Genomic DNA, 22,200 nt, shown 5'->3' with positions numbered 1-22,200 from the left:
GGACGTAGCTGCTTAGGATCGACTCCTATTTCCTCTAAAGCACCTCTGAATAACAAATCCACTGCACTTCCATAATCAATCAACACCCTTTTCACCATGTAGTTTCCCATTGCTACTGTAATGACCAGCGCATCTTCGTGTGGTGAGTCCACTGCCTGGAGGTCTGCGCTACTAAATACGATTCTGTCTTTTTCTATTGCTGTCACCTCCTTTTGTCATGGTCTATCTATTCTCAGAACCTCGCCGCTGTAAATCACATTGATGGTTCCCAGTACTCTTCCCTACGGCGGCATGCGCTCCTCATTCTGGGCGTCTCTCACAAACTCTCTCATCCTCTCTTTCTCCACCATTCTCTGAACCAACCATTTTAGAGCGTAAAAATCATTCGTCTCATGATTCCTTATCTGATGATATGCACAGAAGGGTTTCTCTGGTATCTCTATTGGCGTGCTTCGCGATCCTTCATAACCCAGCAGATTCTTTATTAAGGGCAAGATCTCACTCAGTGGCTTATTCAGCGGAGTCTGTTCCATTTTGCAGTATGGCTTCCTCTCCCTGTACTCCCTTCGGTCGCCTTCCCGGCCTCCTTCTGCCCATGCTCTGTATCCGCGGTATCCCCCACTTTCTTTTTCTGATGTCTCTGCTTTTCGGTGTTCCATTTCCTTCTCCAAAGACAACACTGCCTTTCTTGACCTCTTGGAATCCTTCTGCATAGAATCTTTATACCTTATATACTTTTCCACTCGCGGATACAGCTCATGTAATGTCGCGATCTCATTCTTGGCTACGGACTGGTGCACTCCTGTCCCTGGACGCAAGCCTCTCTCAAAGGCCATCACCACTGTCCTCTCATCCAGATTTTCAACTTTCAGTGTCTCTGTCTTGAACCGGCACAGAAACTCCTTAACTGATTTCGCGGACCTTTGTTGCACATTGAATAGAGCCGCGATATCTACCACCCGCTGCTTCTGATGTATGAAGTGATCTATGAACGCCTGCTCTAATTCCTGGAAATTTTTTATGCTCCCCACTGGCAATATGTAGTACTAATCCGATGCCCCTCCTTGAAGGCTAGCCGGGAACATCATACACCGCAGATCATCATACCGAGACTCCTGCCAAAGTGGCATCTGTTGCCGAAAATGATGGATGTGATCCGCTGGATCTCCTTTGCCGTCGTACCTCTCGAACCTCGGCTGGGCAAACCGCTTTGGGACCTCCGAAGCCCATATGTCATCTGCTAAAGGGTTGCGATTCAACCCAGCCACCACCTGACTGGCCGCTCCTCTGTGCTCCTTCGTTGCCGTCGGTTTGCTTCCCTATCATTGTTTATCATTTCTTGGACTTGCTCAATTGTCAAACCAACTACCAGGTTTTCCACAAGATTCGGTCCGGGCTCTTCCTCGTCTTCAGATCCCTCATTTTCAAACCCCTCACTTAGCTCTTCCCCGGCCTCTTCCTCCCCCTTCTCTCTCTCTCTTTCTATATTCTCAGCTCATTGTTCTCCTCTCTCAGGCTCTCAATCTCTTCTCGCATCAGTTGTGTTTCTTCCGCTGCTCGCCCCTCTTCTCATTCTTGCCCCTCCTCAATCACCGCTTCTGGCATTGGTTCCTGAACCCTCACCTTCTTTGGCCTGCCCGCTGCTCTCTTTGGTGCCATTTCTAAGTCGCTTTTATCTGTCCCCACAGACGGCGCCAAATGTATGAACCTAATATATCTCAAACTTACAAGCCTCTCTTTTTCTCTCTAATTCTCACTGTTCACCTCTTTCTCTCCCTAGCGGCCTCCCTTTTTTCTCCCCTTCCTCTTCTTTTTATATCCTCCTCCCTCTATCTGGACCGTCCATCTATCTTATCATCCCATGGCTCTCCTTCTGGCCGTACACCTGCCATGTCTGCAGTCTAGGGTTCAGCGGCTACGCTACCATGCTCGTCCTTTTCCTTCGTTATGTTGCACCCTATCCTATGCATCGCTGACTTAGTCCAACTACCACATTATGCCACTACAGTATGTATGGACAACTAGACACGTTCTTTAAAATTTAATTATCTGTTGTCGTTAAAAAAAAAAGTGTTGAATAATTTCCTCTTTCTTTGTCCAGCACGGCAACACCTCTATTAAGCAGAGTATGAGCAAGGGAAATTAAAGTTCATAATCTAGTGGAATTTCATGCATATGTTAAAAGGAACCATGGAAACAACTGCAAATGGAATTAAAGGCAAGCGCTTTAACAGAGAAGATGGAAAAAAATGGAAAAGAAATATACTTTGAAACACATCGAAAGCTTGGAAAAAAAATTCATTCCATAGACCTGATTTGTATCATTATCCCATTTGTATGAATATAGACTCAAAAGATAACAGTATATTGATTTTCATATAGTTTGTTTTGATTTTGCATTATACGTAACATCATCTCTTGCACACAACATAAATTTTCAGTGCAAAATCAAAGCAAATTTATCCTTATTGTTATATATCTGTCACCTCACACAATATATAACCTTATATAACAGAGCATAAACCATTGCCTCACAACATAAATTTGTAGTGCAAAACTAGATCATAGACCAATGCCTTTCTAATATTGAAATGCATCCCCAATTTGCACTTTTTCTATTTCTTTTCGTGGATAGACAAGCTTGTTGGAGTTATCCCTCACCTGAGGAGAAAAAGAATTCTGCTTGCGTGCAGAAGCTTGAGCGCGACCCGGGCTCAAAATAGGCTTGCCCAAAGAGCGACCAGCGCTCATGCCTTGGTCGACCTCCAGTACCTTCAGCGCGACCCGCGCTCATGTCTATTTTCAGAAGAATTCTATTTTTGTAGAACAGCGAGTTTACAATACAGGTTGGGATTTTTGGCAAAACCTAACTAAGGGAGAAGACACCAAAATAGACAACACAAGAGAGAGAAACCCAATCTTGAAAGCAATCAAGATTGAGAGATAACCTTTATAGAGAAACAACCTTGTAAAGAGAGAGGAGTGATCTAGTAAGGTGAGAGACTGCAAGGAGTGATTGTGATCTTCATTCCCACTTTATAAAAGGACAAACTCTTATGGAAGTAGGCACCATTGTCCGAACCACGGTACATCTTTGTGTTGTGGTTTGCTTTTACTGCTTTATATTATTATCTGTTGTTAATAGTTGTTTAACGAGTTAGGCATGTTAGTTTTGTTGTAGGGAATATTGAGATTGTTGTCTGGAGTTAAATTGTGTTCAAATACAAGTTATCTGTGTAGTGGGGAATCGATTGGTATCGGTGTTTAACCCCAACAAGTGGTATCAGAGCCTTGGTTAGATTAGCCTAGGGTGTTATCCAAATCTTGGTCGGAAGTTGTCTGACAAAACTCCTGAGAAAAGATTTGAGTTTAAATAACTTGTAGAGATAGACAATTTCGTGAACACTAGCATGACGAGTCTGAATAGGAAGAACTACACCATTTTGAAAGCCAAGATGGAAGACTTACTTTATTGCAAGGACTTGGCATAACTCATTGAGAATGGAGGAGAAAGACCAGAAACGATTACTGCGGCTGAGTGGAGCAAGCTTGAATGAAAAGCAATTGGGTACATTTGACAGTGGATTGACGACAGCGTCTTTCACCATGTATCCCAAGAGACTACAACTTTTGCCTTGTGGAAGAAACTCGAAGACCTCTATGAGAGGAAGTCGGGCGGAAACAAAGTGCTAGTCGTTAAGAAGTTTGCCAACACGAAGTACTAAGAAGGTTCTTCAATGTCTGAGCATCTTAACGAAGTACAAAATACCATCAATCAGATGCATTTGATGAAGATTAATTTGGGAGACGAAGTTGAGACTTTGTTTCTATTAGGCTCTCTACCCGAAAAGTCGGGAGACGTTAGCGCCTCTACACGAGAGCGCCAAGGATGGAATCGTTACCATGGAGATGGCTATCGCTTTTTGTTGAATGAGGAGACTAGAAGGAGTTCAAAAGGCAGCCCTCTCACTCGAGAGATCCTTGTCACGAGAAACGGGAAGAGGTAGAAACAGAAACCATCTCGCTCTAAAGGTGATGACAGTATAAATCTAGGGTGAAGCTAGAACTCCTAAGGCAGAGAGGCAATGTTACTATTGTACCACCAAGGGTCACTTCAGGTATGAGTGCAGAACACTAAAGATGGATGAGAAGAATAACTGTGTACATGAAGACATGGTGCAGAGGAACGGAAACACAGGTAGAGATACTACCGCACTAGTCGATGATTTAGTGGGAATTGTGTCAGATTGTGGTGTGTGCTGTCTTAGTGCCTCATGCCAGGATATAGAGTGGGTGATAGATATAGGAGCATCCTATCACGTCACACCACACAGAGAATTCTTCACTTCCTACAACTGTAGTGAATATGGTAAAGTGAAGATGGGTAACAATGGTGTCTCGAAGATTATAGGCATTGGAGATGTTCATGTAGAAACCAATGTCGGCTACACCTTGACACTCAAGGATGTAAGACATGTCCCTGACATACGACTAAGCCTAATTTCGGCTGGGAAGTTAGATGACGATGGCTTTGTAAACTCGTTTGGTAATGGGGTATAGAAACTGAGCAGAGGTTCCATTGTAGCAGCCAGAGGGAAGAAAACTTGCTCTCTTTACAAAACACAGGCTAGTTTGTGTAAATCGGCGTGTATGCTATGTAAGAAGAAGCTTCCTCCTAACTGGGCAATGCTAGACCGTGGTCATATGGGCATAAAAGGGATGGAAGTTCTTGCTAAGCAAAATGCCTTGCCAGACATCAAAGGTACATATTTAAATACATGTACTCACTGTTTGGTAGGAAAGCAACACAGGGTGTCTTTCCAAAGATTCACGTCTCACAGAAAGGACAATGTCATCCTTGAACTAGTGCACACAGACTTATGTGGTCCTATAAAAGTGAAGTCCCACGGGGGACCTTTATACTTCGTGACCTTCATTGATGATGCGTCAAGAAAGGTATGGGCATATAGTTTGAAGACCAAGGATGAAGTACTTGGCTTGTCTGAGAAATTCCACAGCATAGTGGAAAGAGAGAGTGGGAAGTTGTTGAAGTGTATTCGCTCAGATAATGGGGGTGAGTACATTGGGTCGTTTGAAGAGTATTACCAGAGTCATTGTCACACCCCGAATTTCGACAGAATTCGAAAAAACAATATTTGTTCCCGACTCTTCGATTTTCGAGGTGTGGTGCACTCTTAACTTCCAAAAAATCATAAACAGTTTAAATATACGGATAATTAAAAGCCAATAAAAATTTCAACTTAAACAAAAGTCCTCTTCATTACAAAAATTCACAAATAAGATTAGGTTACAAATCTCCTTTCAATAACCCTTTAATTAAAATTACAAATGAAAATACAAAAATATTGTCTCAACTGAAAATCTATTTCACCTCAAGGGAAAACAAAACATATCTTGAAATGCGACGCTAATGCAAACCACAAGCAGCAACCAACCTTCTTCAACACTAAACCTGTCAAGACTTATCAACTATGTTCATTTAATGAACACACCCGATAAGCAAACATGCAAATCGGGTCAGCATTATAAATAATGCTGGTACAAATATATACACAATCCATAAGGCAGTTAGTTCCTCCACCAAGGCACCTTAACTTCCAACGACTAATACAACATCCTTAAGTACAATAATTTAGGCACGTAGTTCCTACTGAGGTGCCTTAACTTCCCACTAACCACACAACAAACTATACGCATAATAAATAAGGCATGTAGTTCCTCCATTGAGGCGCCTTAGCTTCCCAACCATAATACAAAGACATTTAGTTCCTCCACCGAGGCGCCTTAGGTTCTAACTAAACTAAAAACCAGCCAAGCATATTCTATACTTACCGCATTTCATGCTAAATTAAAAGTGGGTCGCCTCTCATTTGTAATTAGTTTGACCCACCCTTCTGCAAAACTATATACAATCATATATTTAAAGATATATCATTAACCAACATATTACCATAATTATATTATTTAAGGCTTTCTTTGCGTGTCCCTAAAATCAAATCGTATTTATGTCTTATCTAGTTTTCCTGGCTACCATAATCACTACCCAACGCCGAACATGTACATCCACATGCCTCCTCTCACATAATGAACCACTCCGTGTGTAGCTACCCTAAGCGGGATATCGCATACCAGGTAACCCTCACACGAAAAGCCATTATGTGAGTAATCGCCACTATTCGGCATAAAAATATCGCGCGTCTCGTTCTAGTTTTGCGAACGAAATAATCAAGTCACTATTTAGCTACGCCAGAAGGGCCATTCAGATTCACTGAAATGCCAGAAGCGCCAATCAAATTACTTACTCCCGAAGGGCCATTCAGATTCACTGAAACGCCAGAAGGGCCAATCATATCACATACACCCATCACTAGGGCCAAATCACATGAGTTGTGGTAGCTATGTTCTAGGATTTTTGTTACGTAATTTATTCAGGTGTCATACCTTAGTATCTCATAACCATTTCACTCTATCACGTGCTAAATAAATTATTGCACTAAGCCACCATATTTGGAAATATCTTAATAATAATTCTTGTTCTATCTCATGTTAGTACACTTAATTGGACTGAAGTTCAACATTTCTCGTTATAATAAAAAACCACATTATCACGTGCCAATTCTATTCATTGCACGATATCCAAGCATCTCTATTTCAAATCTCAAAACTTATTATTTCACATGCCAATCATATATTGCACTACACCATATGGAATATCTCAAGCTTTCATAAATACTACAATTCATTTAAGTAGCAACTCATAATAGTAATCAATCATGTAATGTATTCATTCAATATATTTATGTGAACTCAATTCACTATCAAAGGCACGCATTATTTCCATTTGTGCACAATATAAATAGTATATAAATAATCAAAATATATGTCCATTCTACCAATGTCAAAATGAAACGACTTTAAAAAGAAAGAAACAACTCAGGTCCAAATATCACACATAATTATTCGAGTCCAAATCATAAGTCAAGTCAAACTGATCAACCATCAAAAGCCCAATACTAAAGTCCATGAATTTGAGTCCGTATGTAGTTTAATTCTCATAAAAACGTATATATCTAAGTCTTATAAGAATTCCCATCTTGTTACGTGCTAATATTTATATGCTTTACACACTACTCACATCAATCTTAATTAGATAATGACAAACAAGGTTATACAATTTTTGACAATATTTTACTACTACATTTGTCCATATTCTTAAATATGTGAAAATCTGGGAAAAGTCAACATTCCACAGTCAACGGTCAATGGTCAATGTCAAAGTCAACCTGTCATTTTCATGCTCAATAGGTTCAGGGTCATAGCCATGGTTCATGGCTACGGTCAAGGTGCATGGCTCCTGGGCTCATTACTAAGGTAATGGTTCGGACCCAACTAGCCAAGCCCAAACCCAAACCTTTGAACCCGGCCCCAAAAGTCTAAATTGGCCTAGTGAATCAACCTGACCCACTTTAAAACATATGGACCAAGCCCAAAATAAAAATAGAAAAAACCGGTCCAAAGAAAGCTTATGTGAGCCGGCCCAACAACAAAATTAGATTTTGGCCCAGCAACTAATATAAAAACCGGCCCAAAACTAAAATAGATTTTTGGCCCAAACAAAACCAACCCACTTGGTCCCGACCCAAGCCCAACCAAGTCGTCTCCCTCAACTGCTCTAGCAGCCTCTTCCACCACCAGCCACCACCAGTTCCGATCGCCACCCCTCCAAACATACTCGAAAATAACCAGATTCAAAACCCCTACAACTTTAATACAAACAAAAACCTCAAATCCTTAAATCAAAGCCCTTCATCAAATCTAGATCTCGAATTTGCGCCGCCATTAACAGCTTCTACGAGCTTCGACAGCCCAACCACCGTATTCCATCCAACAACAACACACAACCAAATCGATAGCCACCTTCCACCCACAATCAATAGCCACCGCCGATTCTAACTCAACAACCAACAAAACAGTCCAACCCAAAACAAATAAAATCGATAACACAAACAATAGTTTATTATATATGGATAACTAATTAAAATTAATTAATAGTCAAACCCATTTTATCAGTATAACTGGGTTTCAACAGCCGACAGAATATTTCGGCATCGAACATAATGAACTGGAAGAATGAACAAAACTTATATATTTTTGGATAGTAAATTCATAAATTCTAAACAGGCGAAAATAATAGTTTTAGTAGTCAGTGAGAGATAAAATCTACTCACCTATATTAAAAACTCGACGAATCCCTCATCGTCCGAATCGTCGCGCTCCGACGCTCTAGGAATCAAGCTTTTATCTCCTCCTCCATTTTTATTTTATATTTATCTAAAAACCCTATTCTCTAGAAAAATATGTATATATACATGGGTTTGAAACCTAAGCCCAACACAGACTCGGGCCCAAAAATCAGGCCCACGTATCCCAAATCCAATCTAGCGAATTTTAAATAAATTAATTAATAAATAAATACGTATTTTAAATACGGGCGTTATAATCATGGGATTCGTCATGAGCAGACCGTTCCCAAGACACCGCAACAGAATGGAATAGCAGAGAGAATGAACCGTACCATTGTAGAGAGGATGAGATGCATGTTGTCTCACTCTAAGCTACCTAGAACATACTGGGTAGAAGCAATGCGTATAGCCATACATGTGATCAACCTATCGCCGTCAAAGCCTCTGAGTAGTGATTATCCAGAGAGAGTATGGTCAGGCAGATATGTTGATTATGGATACTTGAGGGTATTTGGGTGCATGACATTTGTGCATATTCCGAAGGATGAGAGATCCAAGCTTGATGACAAAGCCAAGCAGTGCATTTTTCTTGGTTACGGAGATGAAAAGTTTGGTTACAAACTCTATGATCCGATTAACAATAAGGTAATCCAAAGTCGAGATGTTGTGTTCCTAGAAGACCAAACCATAGCAGACTTTGAGGAGGGTGAGAAGCTACATGCTTTCACCAATGATCTTGTTTATTAAGAACCAGAAGTTCCTACTGTGGAACGTGTAGAAGGCATTGAGAATGGAGAGAACTATGAGTTTTAAGCTCATAATGAGAATCTTATTGCTCATGATGGGATATAACATATTGGTATAGAAGATGTAGATGAAGTGCATGAACCACCACCGGAGCAAGCAGAAGTGCATTCTCTTGAGGCACCAGTAGATGGGGCAAGGAGGTCAAACAGAGAGAGACTAGCTTCAACCAGGTATCCACCATATACGTATGTTCTACTATTAGATGGTGAAGAACCTATGTACTATCAAGAGGCACTTGAAGGTACAGACAAAGAGAAGTGGTTGAAGGTCATGCATGACGAGATAGATTCTTTGCATAAGAATCATATTTATGAGTTAGTTGAGAAACCGCAAGGACGAAAAATTCTCAAGAATAAGTCACCCAAGGCACAAAGCTCGCCTTGTTGTGAAAGAATTCGGTCAAAGGAAATGGATTGACTTTGATGAGATTTTCTCTCCTGTAGTGAAGTTGACTTATATCTGGGTGGTATTGGGTATGACCGCAAGTATGAACCTAAAGGTTGAGCAGCTAGATGTTAAGATATCCTTTCTTCATGGAGACCTTGAAGAAGATGTCTACATGGACCAGCCAGAGGGGTTTGAGGTCAAAAGCAAGGAGCACCTAGTATGCAAGCTGATAAAGAGCTTATATGGGTTGAAGCAAGCACAGAGACAGTGGTACATAAAGTTTGATTCCTTTATGGTGAAGCAAGGATACAAGAAGTCTGCTTCCGATCATTGTGTGTTTCTTCAGAGATTTCTATATGGGGATTTCATAGTGCTCTTACTATATGTGGATGATATGTTGATAGTTGGCCCAAACATCAATAAGATATCCAAGCTGAAGAAAGAGTTGAGTAAGTCCTTTGAGATGAAGGATTTGGGTCAAGTAAAGCAGATACTTGGGATGCGGATCACTCGTGATAGAAAGAGTGGGAAGTTGTGGCTTTCTCAAGAAAGCTATATTGAGAAGGTGTTGAAAAGATTCAACATGGATCGAGCGAAGCCAGTCAGTTGTCTGCTTGGTGGCCAGCTCCACATGACCAAAGAGATGTGTCCAAAGGGTGAGCATGAGGAGAGTAAGATGGAAAAGATTCCTTATGCATCCGCAGTGGCCAGCTTGATGTATGCAATGGTGTGTACAAGACCGGATATTACTTTCGCCGTGGGCGTTGTAAGCCGTTTTCTGTCAAATATGGGTAAGGAACATTGGGAAGTTGTTAAGTGGATATTGAGATATCTTAAGGGCACTTCCAAATCGTGTTTGTGCTTTGGTGGAAGTAAGCCCTTACTTGAAGGCTACACTGATACAGACATGGCAGGTGATGTTGACTCGATGAAGTCTACCTTTGGTTATCTGGTTATTTTTGCAGGGAGAGTAGTTTCTTGGCAATCTAAGTTACAAAAGTGTGTTGCCCTCTCCACTACAAAAGCCGAGTATATTGCAGCCACTGAGTGTTCCAAAGATATGCTATAGATGAAGAGGTTCTTCGACAAACTAGGGCTAAAGCAGAAACAGTTTGTAGTTCTATGTGACAGTTAGAGCGCCATCCATTTGAGCAAGAATCCAAATTTTCATTCTAGATCCAAGCACATACACGTACGTTATCATTGGATTAGAGAAGTACTCGAAGACAAGCATTTGTGTATCGAGAAGATCCATACCAACAAGAACGGGTCGGATATGATGACCAAAGTCTTACCGAAAGGTAAGTTTGATATTTGTTGTGCTACTGCCGGAATGGTAGCAAACTCCTCCTGTTGATTTGGAAATTGCATGGAGATATCCCTCTCACTGTTCGAGAGGGGGAGATTGTTGGAGTTATCCCTCACATGAGGAGAAAAGGAATTCTGTTTGCGTGTAGAAGCCTGAGTGCGACCCGCGCTCAAATAGGCTTGCCCGAAATGCGACCCGCGCACATGTCTATTTTCAGAAGAATTCTATTTTTGTGGAACCGCGAGTTTACAATACAGGTTGAGGTTTTTGGCAAAACCTAACTAAGGGAGAAGACACGAAAATACACAGCACAAGAGAGAGAAACCCAATCTTAAAAGCAATCAAGATTGAGAGATAACCTTTACAGAGAAACAACCCTGTAAAGAGAGAGGAGTGATCTAGTAAGGTGAGAGACTGCAAGGAGTGATTGTAATATTCCTTCCTACTTTATAAAAAGACAAACTCTTGTGGAAGTAGGCACAATTGGCCGGACCACGGTATATTTTTCTGTTGTGGTTTGCTTTTACTGCTTTACATTATTATCTATTGTTAATAGTTGTTTAACGAGTTGGGCATGTTAGTTTGGTTGTAGGGAATATTGAAATTATTGTCTGGAGTTGAATTGTGTTCAAATACAAATTATCTATGTAGTGGGGAATCGATTGGTATCGGTGTTTAACCTCAACAAAGCTCACGTGGCAATGATGACATGACATCAATTTATTATATGCAATTAGGCTGAGCCATAAAGTATAAATCACCATATAGTCACGTACAAATTTTTATTCCATAGCTTCATATTCTAGATTGGTGTTTATACTTAAACATGAACAGATTACATCTAGAGCGGGGATTTGAAATGGTATATGGGAAAAAAAAGTGTATATATGTAGACGTGCCTATTTGTAAGGCAATGACCTCTCGAAGACAATAACCACAGACCCAGAATTAGATGGTCAAACATTTATCAATTATATTCGCTTCCTTTTCTTCCTTTTTTTTCAACAAAAACCATCTTCATTTAGCATATAGCAAAAAGATCATACATAGCAGTCTTGACTCTCAACCAGACAACAAGGAAGGAATTGGTTTTCTGTTGCTTTCTTCATTCTTGATGTGTTCTTCTGGTACCTGTAACAAGAACAAATGGCTAGTAAATAAGTTCAGATCATGGCAGGTAAGAACACCACGTATCAGCCAGTTATTACAGAAGGATGTGATTTCATCCATTCGGCCATTTCCTTTGGTATATTCAGTCATAATCCTCTCAAATTCTCCTTCCCTGTACTGGAAATTCAACTGTTTATAGCTTCATTCACGGCGATTATCATATCAGTTCTTCTTAAGCCTCTTGGCATACCTACAACGGTTTCTCAAATCTTTGTAAGCTCCTTCTGCTTGTAAGTTGTATATATATAATGTAAATATGTCTTTATAATGCAATACTTTTTTTTTAGATTTTAATATTGTTTCCTATAACAGAAACCAACTGAATAGATGGCAAGCGCAACAAACTAAAATGTGCAGTTTTGTTTGGTCATGGGGTCATGAATCATCTGACAGGGTTATACAGTTCGTATTTAAAAGACTACCTAATGTTAATGTTGCGCGTTTCTTATCTAACAGGCTGGTATCATATTAGGTCCTTCATGTCTAAGTCGCTTCAAAGGACTCCGAAAGATGATATTCCCCAGGGGAAGTTTCTTAACATTAGAAGTGTATGCAAGTCTGGGTCTAGTTTACCAGACCTTCTTGACTGGAGTTCAGATGAACCACCCAAGGATGATACTGAAGGCAGGAAGAAAAGCAATACTAATTTGCGTTTTGGTCTTTGTCATTCCATCGACTCTATCTATTGCTTGTGCTACTCTGATGTCATCAACGACTAAGCACGTAGACACCAAGCTATACCGCAATCTTATAATTGTAGGACTTGTAGAATCCATTCCAGCTTTCCCTGCAATTGCTGGTCATCTGTCTGAACTCAACATTTTCAACACGGAGTTCAGCCACTTAGCCTTATCTTCTTCACTGATCAGTGGTATATTGTACTTCTCCATAATGACAATTGTTGTGGCATTTGATGGTGTTGTAGATCACTTTCTACTTTCAATTATAATTGTGACGGGCTGTATATCTTTAGTAATGATGATAATTATATTTATACTGCGGCCAGCACTAAAGTGGATGATTAAACAGATACCAGATGAAAAGGCAGTGAAAGAGGCATACTTTTGTTTTGTGGTCGTAGCGGTAATGATGTTAGCATGTCTGTCTAGTTTTTTGAGTCTGGACATCCTGTTTGGGCCTTTCTTTTTTGGGGTGATTATACCACCAGGGCCACCTCTAGGAACAACTCTAGTCGATAGGCTTCAGTTCTTAAATACATGGATGATCATGCCTATTTTCTGTGTCCAGAATGGGATGATGATGGATATATTTCGCTTTGACTTACGTACCGTTCTCCATGTGGGTTTGATTGTTCTCCTTAGTTGCACAGGAAAATTTTTAGGAGCATTTTTACCTGCTCTTTACTACAATATGTCGTACAAGGATGCCATCTTACTTGGCCTCACGATGAACGCACAAGGCTTTCTGGATCTTTCTTTTTTTCAAGTGTTGCATGGACTTAAGGTACAACAACAATTTGTTCACTATGTCCCCCATACTTCTAAAACATATATCACAATTTGATCTTACTAACTTTAGGTGTTTTCTGGCATGCAGATAATTGACAGAGTTACATTTCAAATCATGGTCATGTCATCGGTTATCACAACGGGGGCTTCCGCGCCCCTGATGAGATATCTGTACAAGTCATCAATGAACTATAATCTCCACAGCAAAAGAACCATTCAACACTCTGAACCCAACACTGAACTACGCATTCTTGCATGCATCCACCATGAGCAGAATGCACTATCCATGATCCATCTCCTCAAGGCCACTAATCCGACCAAATTTAGTCCCATCAACTTGAGCATCATTCATTTTGTGGAAATTGTTGGCCATGAAACTCCCATTCTCATTTCCCACAAAGTGCACCGGAAATTTTCTTCTGCTACTACGGCCTCCCAAAGTATCATGAATGTGTTTAGGTATTATGAACAAAACAACCAAGGCAGAGTATCAGTTCAGCCCTACACCGTGGTATCAGCTTATGCATCTATGCATACTGATGCATGTAAGCTTGCGCTCAGCAAATTGATTTCTCTCATTATTCTCCCCTTCCACAGACAATTAGCTACTGGGACTGTCAACGGAGGGATAAGGGCAATGAACAGGAATGTCCTTCAAAATGCCCCTTGCTCTGTTGGCATCCTCATTGACCGTGGAGTTCTTGGCGGCATCAAGTTTGTTTTAGAAAATTGGTCATCTTATCATGTTGCAGTGATCTTCCTGGGTGGCCCGGACGACCGTGAGGCACTAGCATATGTGGAAAGAATGTCTGAACACCCAAACGTTGAGGTCACTGTAATTAGGTTCCTCATGAGTTCTAATGAATATAGTAAAATAATGGAGAGCAGTCTTGATGATGAGACAGTAAGTGAATTTAACCTCAAAACTGAATACAACGATCGTGTCACATACATAGAGGAAGAAGTAAATGATGGGTTAGGGGTAATAAATGTGATTGATGCAATGGGAAACAAGTATGAAATGATCATACTGGGCAGACGCCATGATGATAATTCCCCACTTATCCTTGAACTTACAGATTGGGACAAATGCTCAGAACTAGGAACTATTGGAGACATCTTTGAGACATCAAATTATGGGGGAAATGCAACAATCTTGGTAATGCAGCAACAAGCAAAAGAAACTGCAGGCTCAAGAGATTTTTCGCAAGATGACAAGAAGAAAACTAAATCTGATATGACAATGTGTTGAAAGAGGAAGAAACCTCGTTTTGAATGAAAGATACCAAATGACAACTTATCGTGAATCATGGTATGTGTATTAGTGTATATAGATTGATAACAACATTTAGTTTCAATTAACATAATTGCGGGACTTTTTCTAATCAAAATTTTGCAAGGGCAACAATATGAATTTTTCGTTTTTTTTACACATACAAAAAGATGTATATCAAACTAAAGACATATACCAATGTTTAAGACATGCGCGCTACAGACTGGGATGCAAGTCCTTTCTAAGTCGGACTGCATAGTTCCTAATTTGTCCTTGATTGACATATCAGAAAGTTCCATAGACATCCCTGTTAACTTCCCTATAGACATGAGCAGCAGCAGTTGTCCAACTGTGCAAGCACAAGCTCCTGCTAACACATCCCTATTGACTTCCATATAGGCATGTCCAAAAGAGATGGCTTCAAAGTAGTTAGCTAAGTTATGGATGGAAGTTGCCGGGTTATGACAGTGCAATCGAGCCAATTCAGCACCCCCTAACTTACTGAACAGCTCTCAAAGAATTAAATTTCCACTTTAATTCTTTCAAGGCTCTTCGTCAGACACATCTCAACACCTATTTTTATTTATTTGATGAAAAAAACTTTATTGATAAGAACCATATATATAAGCTACAATCAACTGATATAAAAGTGTTTAAACCAGGAAGGACAAAGATAACTTACCTATTGCATACCAGAGTCTGACAGAAAGGCCAAGTGAGGGAGATTTTCATCAAACCCAAACCAACAGACATAACCCCCTGTAAAGGACCAACTCCTACTTTACAACAATCGCCAAGATTCACCGCGAGGACCCCAAAGCAACACAGTGACATAACTATGTTAGTCCCTGAGTAGGACTTCCCAATTGACCATCAAGTCCTGGAATCTATAACCTCTATTCTTATTAGTGCCGCCAACCCAGTACCGCGCTACTGCCTGGATATCCACCACTACTCGACACCTATTTGTATCGCATTGAGTTCTTGGAATATAACAGATTTGACTTTACCATCTCCTGTATAAGTAGCCACTATATCAACTTCTTGGTACCTCACTATCCCACCATATCCACATCTTGAATTCCCAACAGCCCCATCAGGCGGTCTCCATGAGCATAGAGTTGGTTCATTTGTCACAAACAACATGCTAATGTTCAGAGCTTGCACTTGCCTCCTCGCCCCAATGGAGTCTATCATCTCTGGCATCTAATTCTGAATATACATTTTCATTTCCTCTAGCGGTTATCTATACTAACACAAGTTGTGATGGCTTAGAAGTACCAATAAATCTTTCTTTCCAATTAAATATAGGACACAGTTGCACAGACAAATGTACACATGAGTTTGTTGATGGAAGGTTTGTTTTTTTCAAAAACATTTACTTACTTTTATGGTCCAGGTGCTGACATAGTGATCACAGAGATTATTCTAGCTAATCAAGGTGTTCTGAGGGCAATTGTCCAAAATACTAAATGTAGATATGATTTTATTGATGGAATGTTTCGATTAAGGCTTTGGTTCCTTGACAGTTGTAAAGCCTTAATCAACGCTGCTGTTAACAAACAATTTTGGACCGGCTAAATGCCAATAATAAGTGACCAAGTGCAAATAAGTGCTAGCGGGCAAACTGCTAATTAGGTCATTAATACAGTTACCAAAACCTAATAATTCTAATTATAAATATTTTTCTAACAACCTGAGCTAATGATCATATAAAATAAACTAATAGTGTTTCCACTTCTTGTTACCTTTCTTTCCTTCACTTGATCCTTTGTATTTCTAGCCCCTAATAGTGCCAGATAACAAAAAACTTTTTAACAGCTGCCATGTTTAAATTAGAGTATGTTCTGCGAGACTGCGACCAAAGTAAATCTCCTTAATGCTGAAAGCAATGGGATCGATGCAGGTTTTGGTGTAGTAGTCGAAATAGAAGGATACAGGAAGGTCGTCTGAATACTGTAAATGAAATAAAAATCAGAAGTTATTCAACAACGAAAATTACATTAACAAGCATGGATACTGCATTTCACCAGTGTCAGATGCAAAAAAAAAAATAATCATTTCTAGTATATAGAAAATGAAGCAAACGCGGGTATTATGGACCATTAGACTACAATGAGATCATATAAAAGTGTGAAGTCCTGCAACCTACCAAATAATTGAGACCAATCCACTACTCTCAGGATTCTGTATATGTACATATAGGTTGTCCATATGAATGTAGTACAGAAGATTTCTAAAAGCTCAAACATTGGTAGAATATAAATATCTAACTAAATTTTCGCTCTTGCAGATCGACTACCATTACAGTTTTATTTCGTGCTTTATTCTAGACAATACGGATCTCTTGGAATGCCTATTTAGTTTCGAAGTGAATCACTTCTGGATCCAGATAAGTGACTGTGTGTTTGGGTAAATTTTTTTCACCAATTTTTTACGGTTAGCACTTGCCAATTCTTTCCTTCACCTCCTCTGGACTACGCACAGATCAATGTGTTGTGTGTGGATTAGCCAGTTGTTGTATACTCTTATTGTTTCCAAATACTCTAGTTCTCCATACTTTTAGGAAAACTGACATTTTTCTAAATTTCAAACCCCAAAACATAAAGAGATAGCTAAGTACTTTATTCTTGAACTTCATGAAGAAAATCTAGGGAAAACAAATTACCTGTGAAAAATGACTCATCTGCGCACTTATTTTTTCTTTATTAACTGAGCAAGGACAATAAACTGGGGCATAATATCATACTGACTGCAGTACATGTATGGCCGCTCTAACATCGTGCAGTGTAAGTGAGATTCCATCACAAACATCCATCGAAGTATCATTATACGAAACTAGACCCTTTCCCATCATCACACGTATCAACTGGATGAATTTCTCTGGCTTTAAAGACGAATAAAGAGATGAAACTAGTTCTGCTGATGCTACTTGCAGAATGGAAGATGAATTATCTGCAATCCACTGAACGTTTTCAATAGCCATCTCTGTGTCCCCAGAATCCCTTGAACCCTTCAAGAGAACTACATGACACTCATGATCAATAATATATATCAGGAGGAAGACCATGAATCACCCTTGAAGCTGCAAGAGAGTTAACTGCATGTACCAAGAACTTGGTGGACTAGTGAGAATCAATACTTCTATAAACACCTATAGTTATAAGGCTGCAACTGTGAAACGTGCAAATTTACTCCAAATACTTACTGATTTAGATGCTACAGCATGTTAATTACGACATACCTTCCTTGCACAAAGAATGGAGTAATGACATTAAAATTGACTGGGCAAGAGTTATATTTGTTCAACTGACATTTTAAAGATCTCACAAGCAGTTCCATACTTTGCTTCTTGACAAAGGCCTTCAATGAGGGATATATATGTTACAATATCGGGGGCTAATCCATTCTCTAACAAGTGTTTGAATAGACGGCGAGCCTCTTCCACTTCTCCTATTTTGAATGATTTTTGAATAAGAATATTGTAGGTCTTTAAATTCCCACAACACCCATTTGCAAACATCTCATCCCACAACCATTTTGCAAGGGGCAAGAGATATTCTCTACAACAAGCTTCCATTACAGAATTATATGAGAATACATCAAGCCAAATCCTTTCTGCTTCATATCTTGAATACCTGCATAAGCTCTTTTCACTTGCCCTGCAGTGCACAAGAAGGAAATCATCATATTGTAACTCTCCTTATTCAAAAAGTAATCCTTCTTAGAAGATAGAATGTGATAAACTTCCACCAATTCCTCAGTCTTTCCATTCAGATTTCTACTCAAGTTGTTTTAAAGTTATAAGGGAAGGAAACCTCTCTTATAATCACTTGGCCAACATCAGGAACTTAAAAAAATAAAACTGAAAAAGGAGGATCTGTAGCTGAAACTGAGCCTGTCGAATTAAGTACATCGTCCTCAATCGGGAAGTTTCCTTCAATAATTACTTGGCCCAATTCTTTAGATTTCTGCAACCGTCTCTTGGAAATCAAATTTAATAAGAACTCTCTACAATCATTGGCCCTAGGCGCCACCCCCAAAATTTTCTCTTCCTGTTTAAGACCTTCTCCGTTTCTACAAATTCATCTTCAGCTCAAAAAGCTTCCGTTACAATCCTGTAAGCCACAATATCAGGCTTGCAATCTCTACTTCTTAGCTCACCTCATGTACTCTACCCACTTTACAAATCATCAACAATCAAACCGAAATAATTGATACACTAATCATCCAAACATCTCTTTTAACCCCTTCCACAAATTTCAGTAACTCGTCAAATTCACAAACTCTACAAAACATCCCAATAAAAACAAACACCTAATCCAACAGTATACTAAAACAAATACCCCCTAACAGACATTTCACTAAACATTTTTTTGCGAAATCAACATACCCATCACGGCCATCAGCAAGTGAAGCTAAAAGCTAATTACATACCTCATGTCCAATCTCATCATGATCACCAAACGAACCAATATTATTAAAAATCACAAACGCCATTACGGCACTTTCTTACCCACTGTCTGCGAAGCAATACCACGTCATAAATCGAAAGATGGTAAGTGAAATGGAGGGACGTGAGTTAAGTGTGAGAGAAATTTGTTTTTAGAAGCCCAATTTAAGAAACCAAGTGCAAGAGAATGCTGTGGGTCGATTACTTGGGAAACAAGTTAATAGGTTTAGTGAATTTCGACTGTTGAGTTGGAGTTTTTGTTCTAGATTGAATGAACGAATTGGGTTTGAATCATTTGAAGCGGCATTTGTTTTTCAAATTCTTTAGGATTTTGAGGTTTCGTCTCATTTGTTCAAAATTTTACACAGAATTTCTCTCCTGAAATGCAAACCCACGGACGCGGACGCAAACCGTTATATCTTAATATAGTGTTTGGGTGAACGTCCTAAGGGCAATTTGGTAATTTCCAGTTTTTTTAGAGGGGTAAAATAGTAATTTCACATTTATAATTTTTTTAAAAAACTCAGTGGAGCCCACGTGGGTACCACATGCAAAGTGGCTAGTCTCAAAAAAAGTAGGACGCCCCGTGGGTAAAATACGGGGAAATTAATTAATATTAATATTTATAATTTTATTTATTTTATATAAATTGACAATTAAAAACTAAATTAAATGTAAAGCTATTCAAAATAAATAGCCACAATATTAAGTTTAATATTTCCCAATCAAACTTTAAAAACATGTAATACGTCTTAACAAAATAAAAACTGGAAAAATTGGGTTTTTAAATATTATTTTGATTTACTTTATATGTTTTTGAGTCAAAATCCGCGTCTTGAAAATGTTGACCGCGTCCAGATTGCGTCTTGATCCGTATCCAATTTAATTGACCGCGTCTTGACTGTGTTGACTGTGCCCGCATCCGTGTCCGTGTCTGCGTTCGACACAGACACAAAGTACATTTTGGTAGGTGCGTCCTGCTTTAGAGATGCAAACTAGTCCAAAATTCCAATTTCCAAATGACTGAAATATCTATAAAGTATTTGATATATGTGTTATTCTGTAATATTTCGAAACTCTTAAAAGCTCCCGTATATTTCGTAACGTGAGTTTTGAGAACAAAGAAATATTTCTTGAGATCTCCATGTCAATGTCTTTTCCGCTATCTTCTAATGCCTTAGATACAAACTAGCTTTTGAACCGTCTTATGAACGGGTGTCGTTATATTAAATTATTCTAAAAAATATTTGAACTATGTAGATAGATCTATTTATGAGATATGAATATTACATTGGTCACTCATCCAAATTTCTTGCAATATGAAAACCACACTCTAGAAAATAATAATAATAATAATAATAATAACACACTTTTATACAAACCCTTCGAGTTCTTTTTGTTGTTTAATTAATAATAGAAGTTTGATAAAATTTTCATGAGAATGCCCAATGAGGTGAAATTCATATTGAATATACTTGAATAGCAAGTCATTCCCAATCATATACTTGTCGAAACATTTCCACTACACATAAAACAACGATGTTTTGAGGTTAGTTCAATGCATTAGCATTTAATTTCTGGTTTTTCGTTAAATATTTTTTGAGATCAATTCATTGCATTTGTATCCAGTTTTTTATTTTCTGTTAATTCATCTTTGAGGTTAGTTCAATGCAATTACATCTAGTTTCTGATTTCCCGTTTTTCAATTTTTGTTAATTATTCTTTGAGGTTAGTTCTATTAATAACTATATGAGGTTAGATCAATGCATTTGCATCCAGTTTCCTATTTCAAGTTAATTATCATTTGAGTTTAATTAGTTCAATGCATTTACATCCAGTTTTTGATTTCCCGTTAATTATTTTTTAGGTTAGTTCAATACATTTGCATTTAGTTTTTGATTTCCAGTTAATTATTCTTTGACGTTAGTTTGATGCATTCGCATCAGGTTTTTGATTACACCTGAATGATTCTTTGAGATTAGTTCCATGAATTGGCATCCTGTTTCCAATTTGTCGTTAATTATTCCTTGAGGTTAGTTCCATTCATTTGGATCCAATTTCTGATTTCCTGTTAATTATTATTTCAAGTTAGTTCCTTACAGTTGCATCCAGTTTTCAATTTTCTGTTAATTATTCTTTGAGGTTAGTTTGATGCAGTTGCATCCACTTTCTGATTTTTTGTTAATTTTTCTTTGGGGTTAGTTTGATGCAGTTTTATGTTGTTTCCGATTACCCGTTAATTATTCTTTGAGGTTAGTTTGATGCATTTGTATCCAATTTTCGAGTTCTCGTTAATTATTCTTTGAGGTTTGTTGAATGCATTTGCATCCAGTTTCCGATTGTCTATCAATTATTCTTTGAGGTTAATTAGTTCAATGCACTTGTATCCAGTTACTGGTTTTTCGTTAATTATTCTTTGAGGTTAGTTCATTGCAGTGTTACATCCAGTTTTCAATTTCCCGTTAATTATTCTATGAGGTTAGTTCATTGCAGTGTTGCATCCAGTTTCTGATTTACCGTCAATTATTCTTTGAGGTTAATTAGTTCATTACATTTGCATCCCGTTTTCAATTTTCATCCCACTAATTATTTTTTGAGGTTAGCTCAATACATTTGTATAAAGTTTTTGATTTCCCATTAATTATTCTTTGAGGTTAGTCGATGCATTTGCATCCAGTTTCCGATTTCCCATTAATTATTCTTTGAGGTTAGTTAGTTGGATTTGCATCCAGTTTCCGATGTCATGTTAATTATTCTTTGGTTTAGTGCAATTGCATCCAGCTTCTAATTTCCCGTTAATTATTCTTTGAGGTTAGTTAAATTCATTTAGATCCAGCTTCCAATTTCACGTCAATTATTCTTTGAGGATAGTTATTTGATGCATTTGCATCCAATTTTTTTTATTTCCCATTAATTATTTATTTGAGGTTAGTTTATGCATTTGCATCTAGTTTTTGATTTCCCGTTAAGTATTCTTTGAGGTTAGTTCAATGTATTTTTATCCAGTTTTTGATTTCTCGTTAACTTTTCTTTGGAGTTAGTTCAATACAATTGCATCAAGTTTCTAA

General features: G+C 38.5%; 2 protein-coding genes and 1 pseudogene across 6 annotated transcripts; 1 reads left to right on the top strand and 2 right to left on the bottom strand.

The window, feature by feature from the left end:
* Positions 1-281: 281 nt before the first annotated feature.
* LOC147515288 (uncharacterized) lies at positions 282-1,659 on the bottom strand. The gene is made up of 2 exons (XM_086592857.1): positions 1,594-1,659; positions 282-1,007 (listed from the first exon to the last, which is right to left on the bottom strand). The coding sequence occupies exons 1-2, from the start codon at positions 1,657-1,659 to the stop codon at positions 282-284; spliced, it is 792 nt and encodes a 263-aa protein (XP_086448983.1).
* Positions 1,660-11,580: 9,921 nt separating this feature from the next.
* LOC147515287 (cation/H(+) antiporter 15-like) lies at positions 11,581-14,710 on the top strand. Of its 4 annotated transcripts, none has more exons than XM_086586542.1 (3): positions 11,581-12,150; positions 12,394-13,401; positions 13,495-14,710. In XM_086586542.1, the coding sequence occupies exons 1-3, from the start codon at positions 11,938-11,940 to the stop codon at positions 14,656-14,658; spliced, it is 2,385 nt and encodes a 794-aa protein (XP_086442668.1). In that variant the 5' UTR covers positions 11,581-11,937; the 3' UTR covers positions 14,659-14,710. The 4 variants fall into 4 exon arrangements, with proteins under 4 accessions (XP_086442668.1, XP_086442677.1, XP_086442681.1 ...); XM_086586551.1 differs by having other exon boundaries at positions 12,018-12,150; positions 12,250-13,401; XM_086586555.1 differs by having other exon boundaries at positions 12,031-12,167.
* On the bottom strand, positions 14,068-19,179 carry LOC147515286 (uncharacterized; annotated as a pseudogene). Its single transcript, XR_015212973.1, has 5 exons — positions 19,117-19,179; positions 18,886-18,996; positions 17,348-18,838; positions 16,428-16,635; positions 14,068-14,239 (listed from the first exon to the last, which is right to left on the bottom strand). The product of XR_015212973.1 is annotated as an uncharacterized LOC147515286 (transcript).
* Positions 19,180-22,200: the final 3,021 nt, after the last annotated feature.

Source organism: Coptis chinensis, chromosome 2 (assembly GCF_015680905.1).
Source record: "Coptis chinensis isolate HL-2020 chromosome 2, ASM1568090v1, whole genome shotgun sequence".
NCBI classification, from domain to species: domain Eukaryota; kingdom Viridiplantae; phylum Streptophyta; class Magnoliopsida; order Ranunculales; family Ranunculaceae; genus Coptis; species Coptis chinensis.
The sequence above is the reverse complement of the archived record's forward strand: the minus strand, read 5'-3'. Positions and strand labels throughout refer to the sequence as shown.

Bases quoted from the DNA above. Each gene is read 5' to 3' on its own strand.
- LOC147515288 (XM_086592857.1), bottom strand. From the start codon at position 1,659: ATGGCACCAAAGAGAGCAGCGGGCAGGCCAAAGAAGGTGAGGGTTCAG. The intron at 1,008-1,593 runs GTGATTGAGGAG...AAAAATTTCCAG, and splicing joins AGGAACCAATGCCAGAAGCG to GAATTAGAGCAGGCGTTCAT.
- LOC147515287 (XM_086586542.1), top strand. From the start codon at position 11,938: ATGGCAGGTAAGAACACCACGTATCAGCCAGTTATTACAGAAGGATGT. The intron at 12,151-12,393 runs GTAAGCTCCTTC...CTTATCTAACAG, and splicing joins CAACGGTTTCTCAAATCTTT to GCTGGTATCATATTAGGTCC. The intron at 13,402-13,494 runs GTACAACAACAA...TCTGGCATGCAG, and splicing joins AAGTGTTGCATGGACTTAAG to ATAATTGACAGAGTTACATT.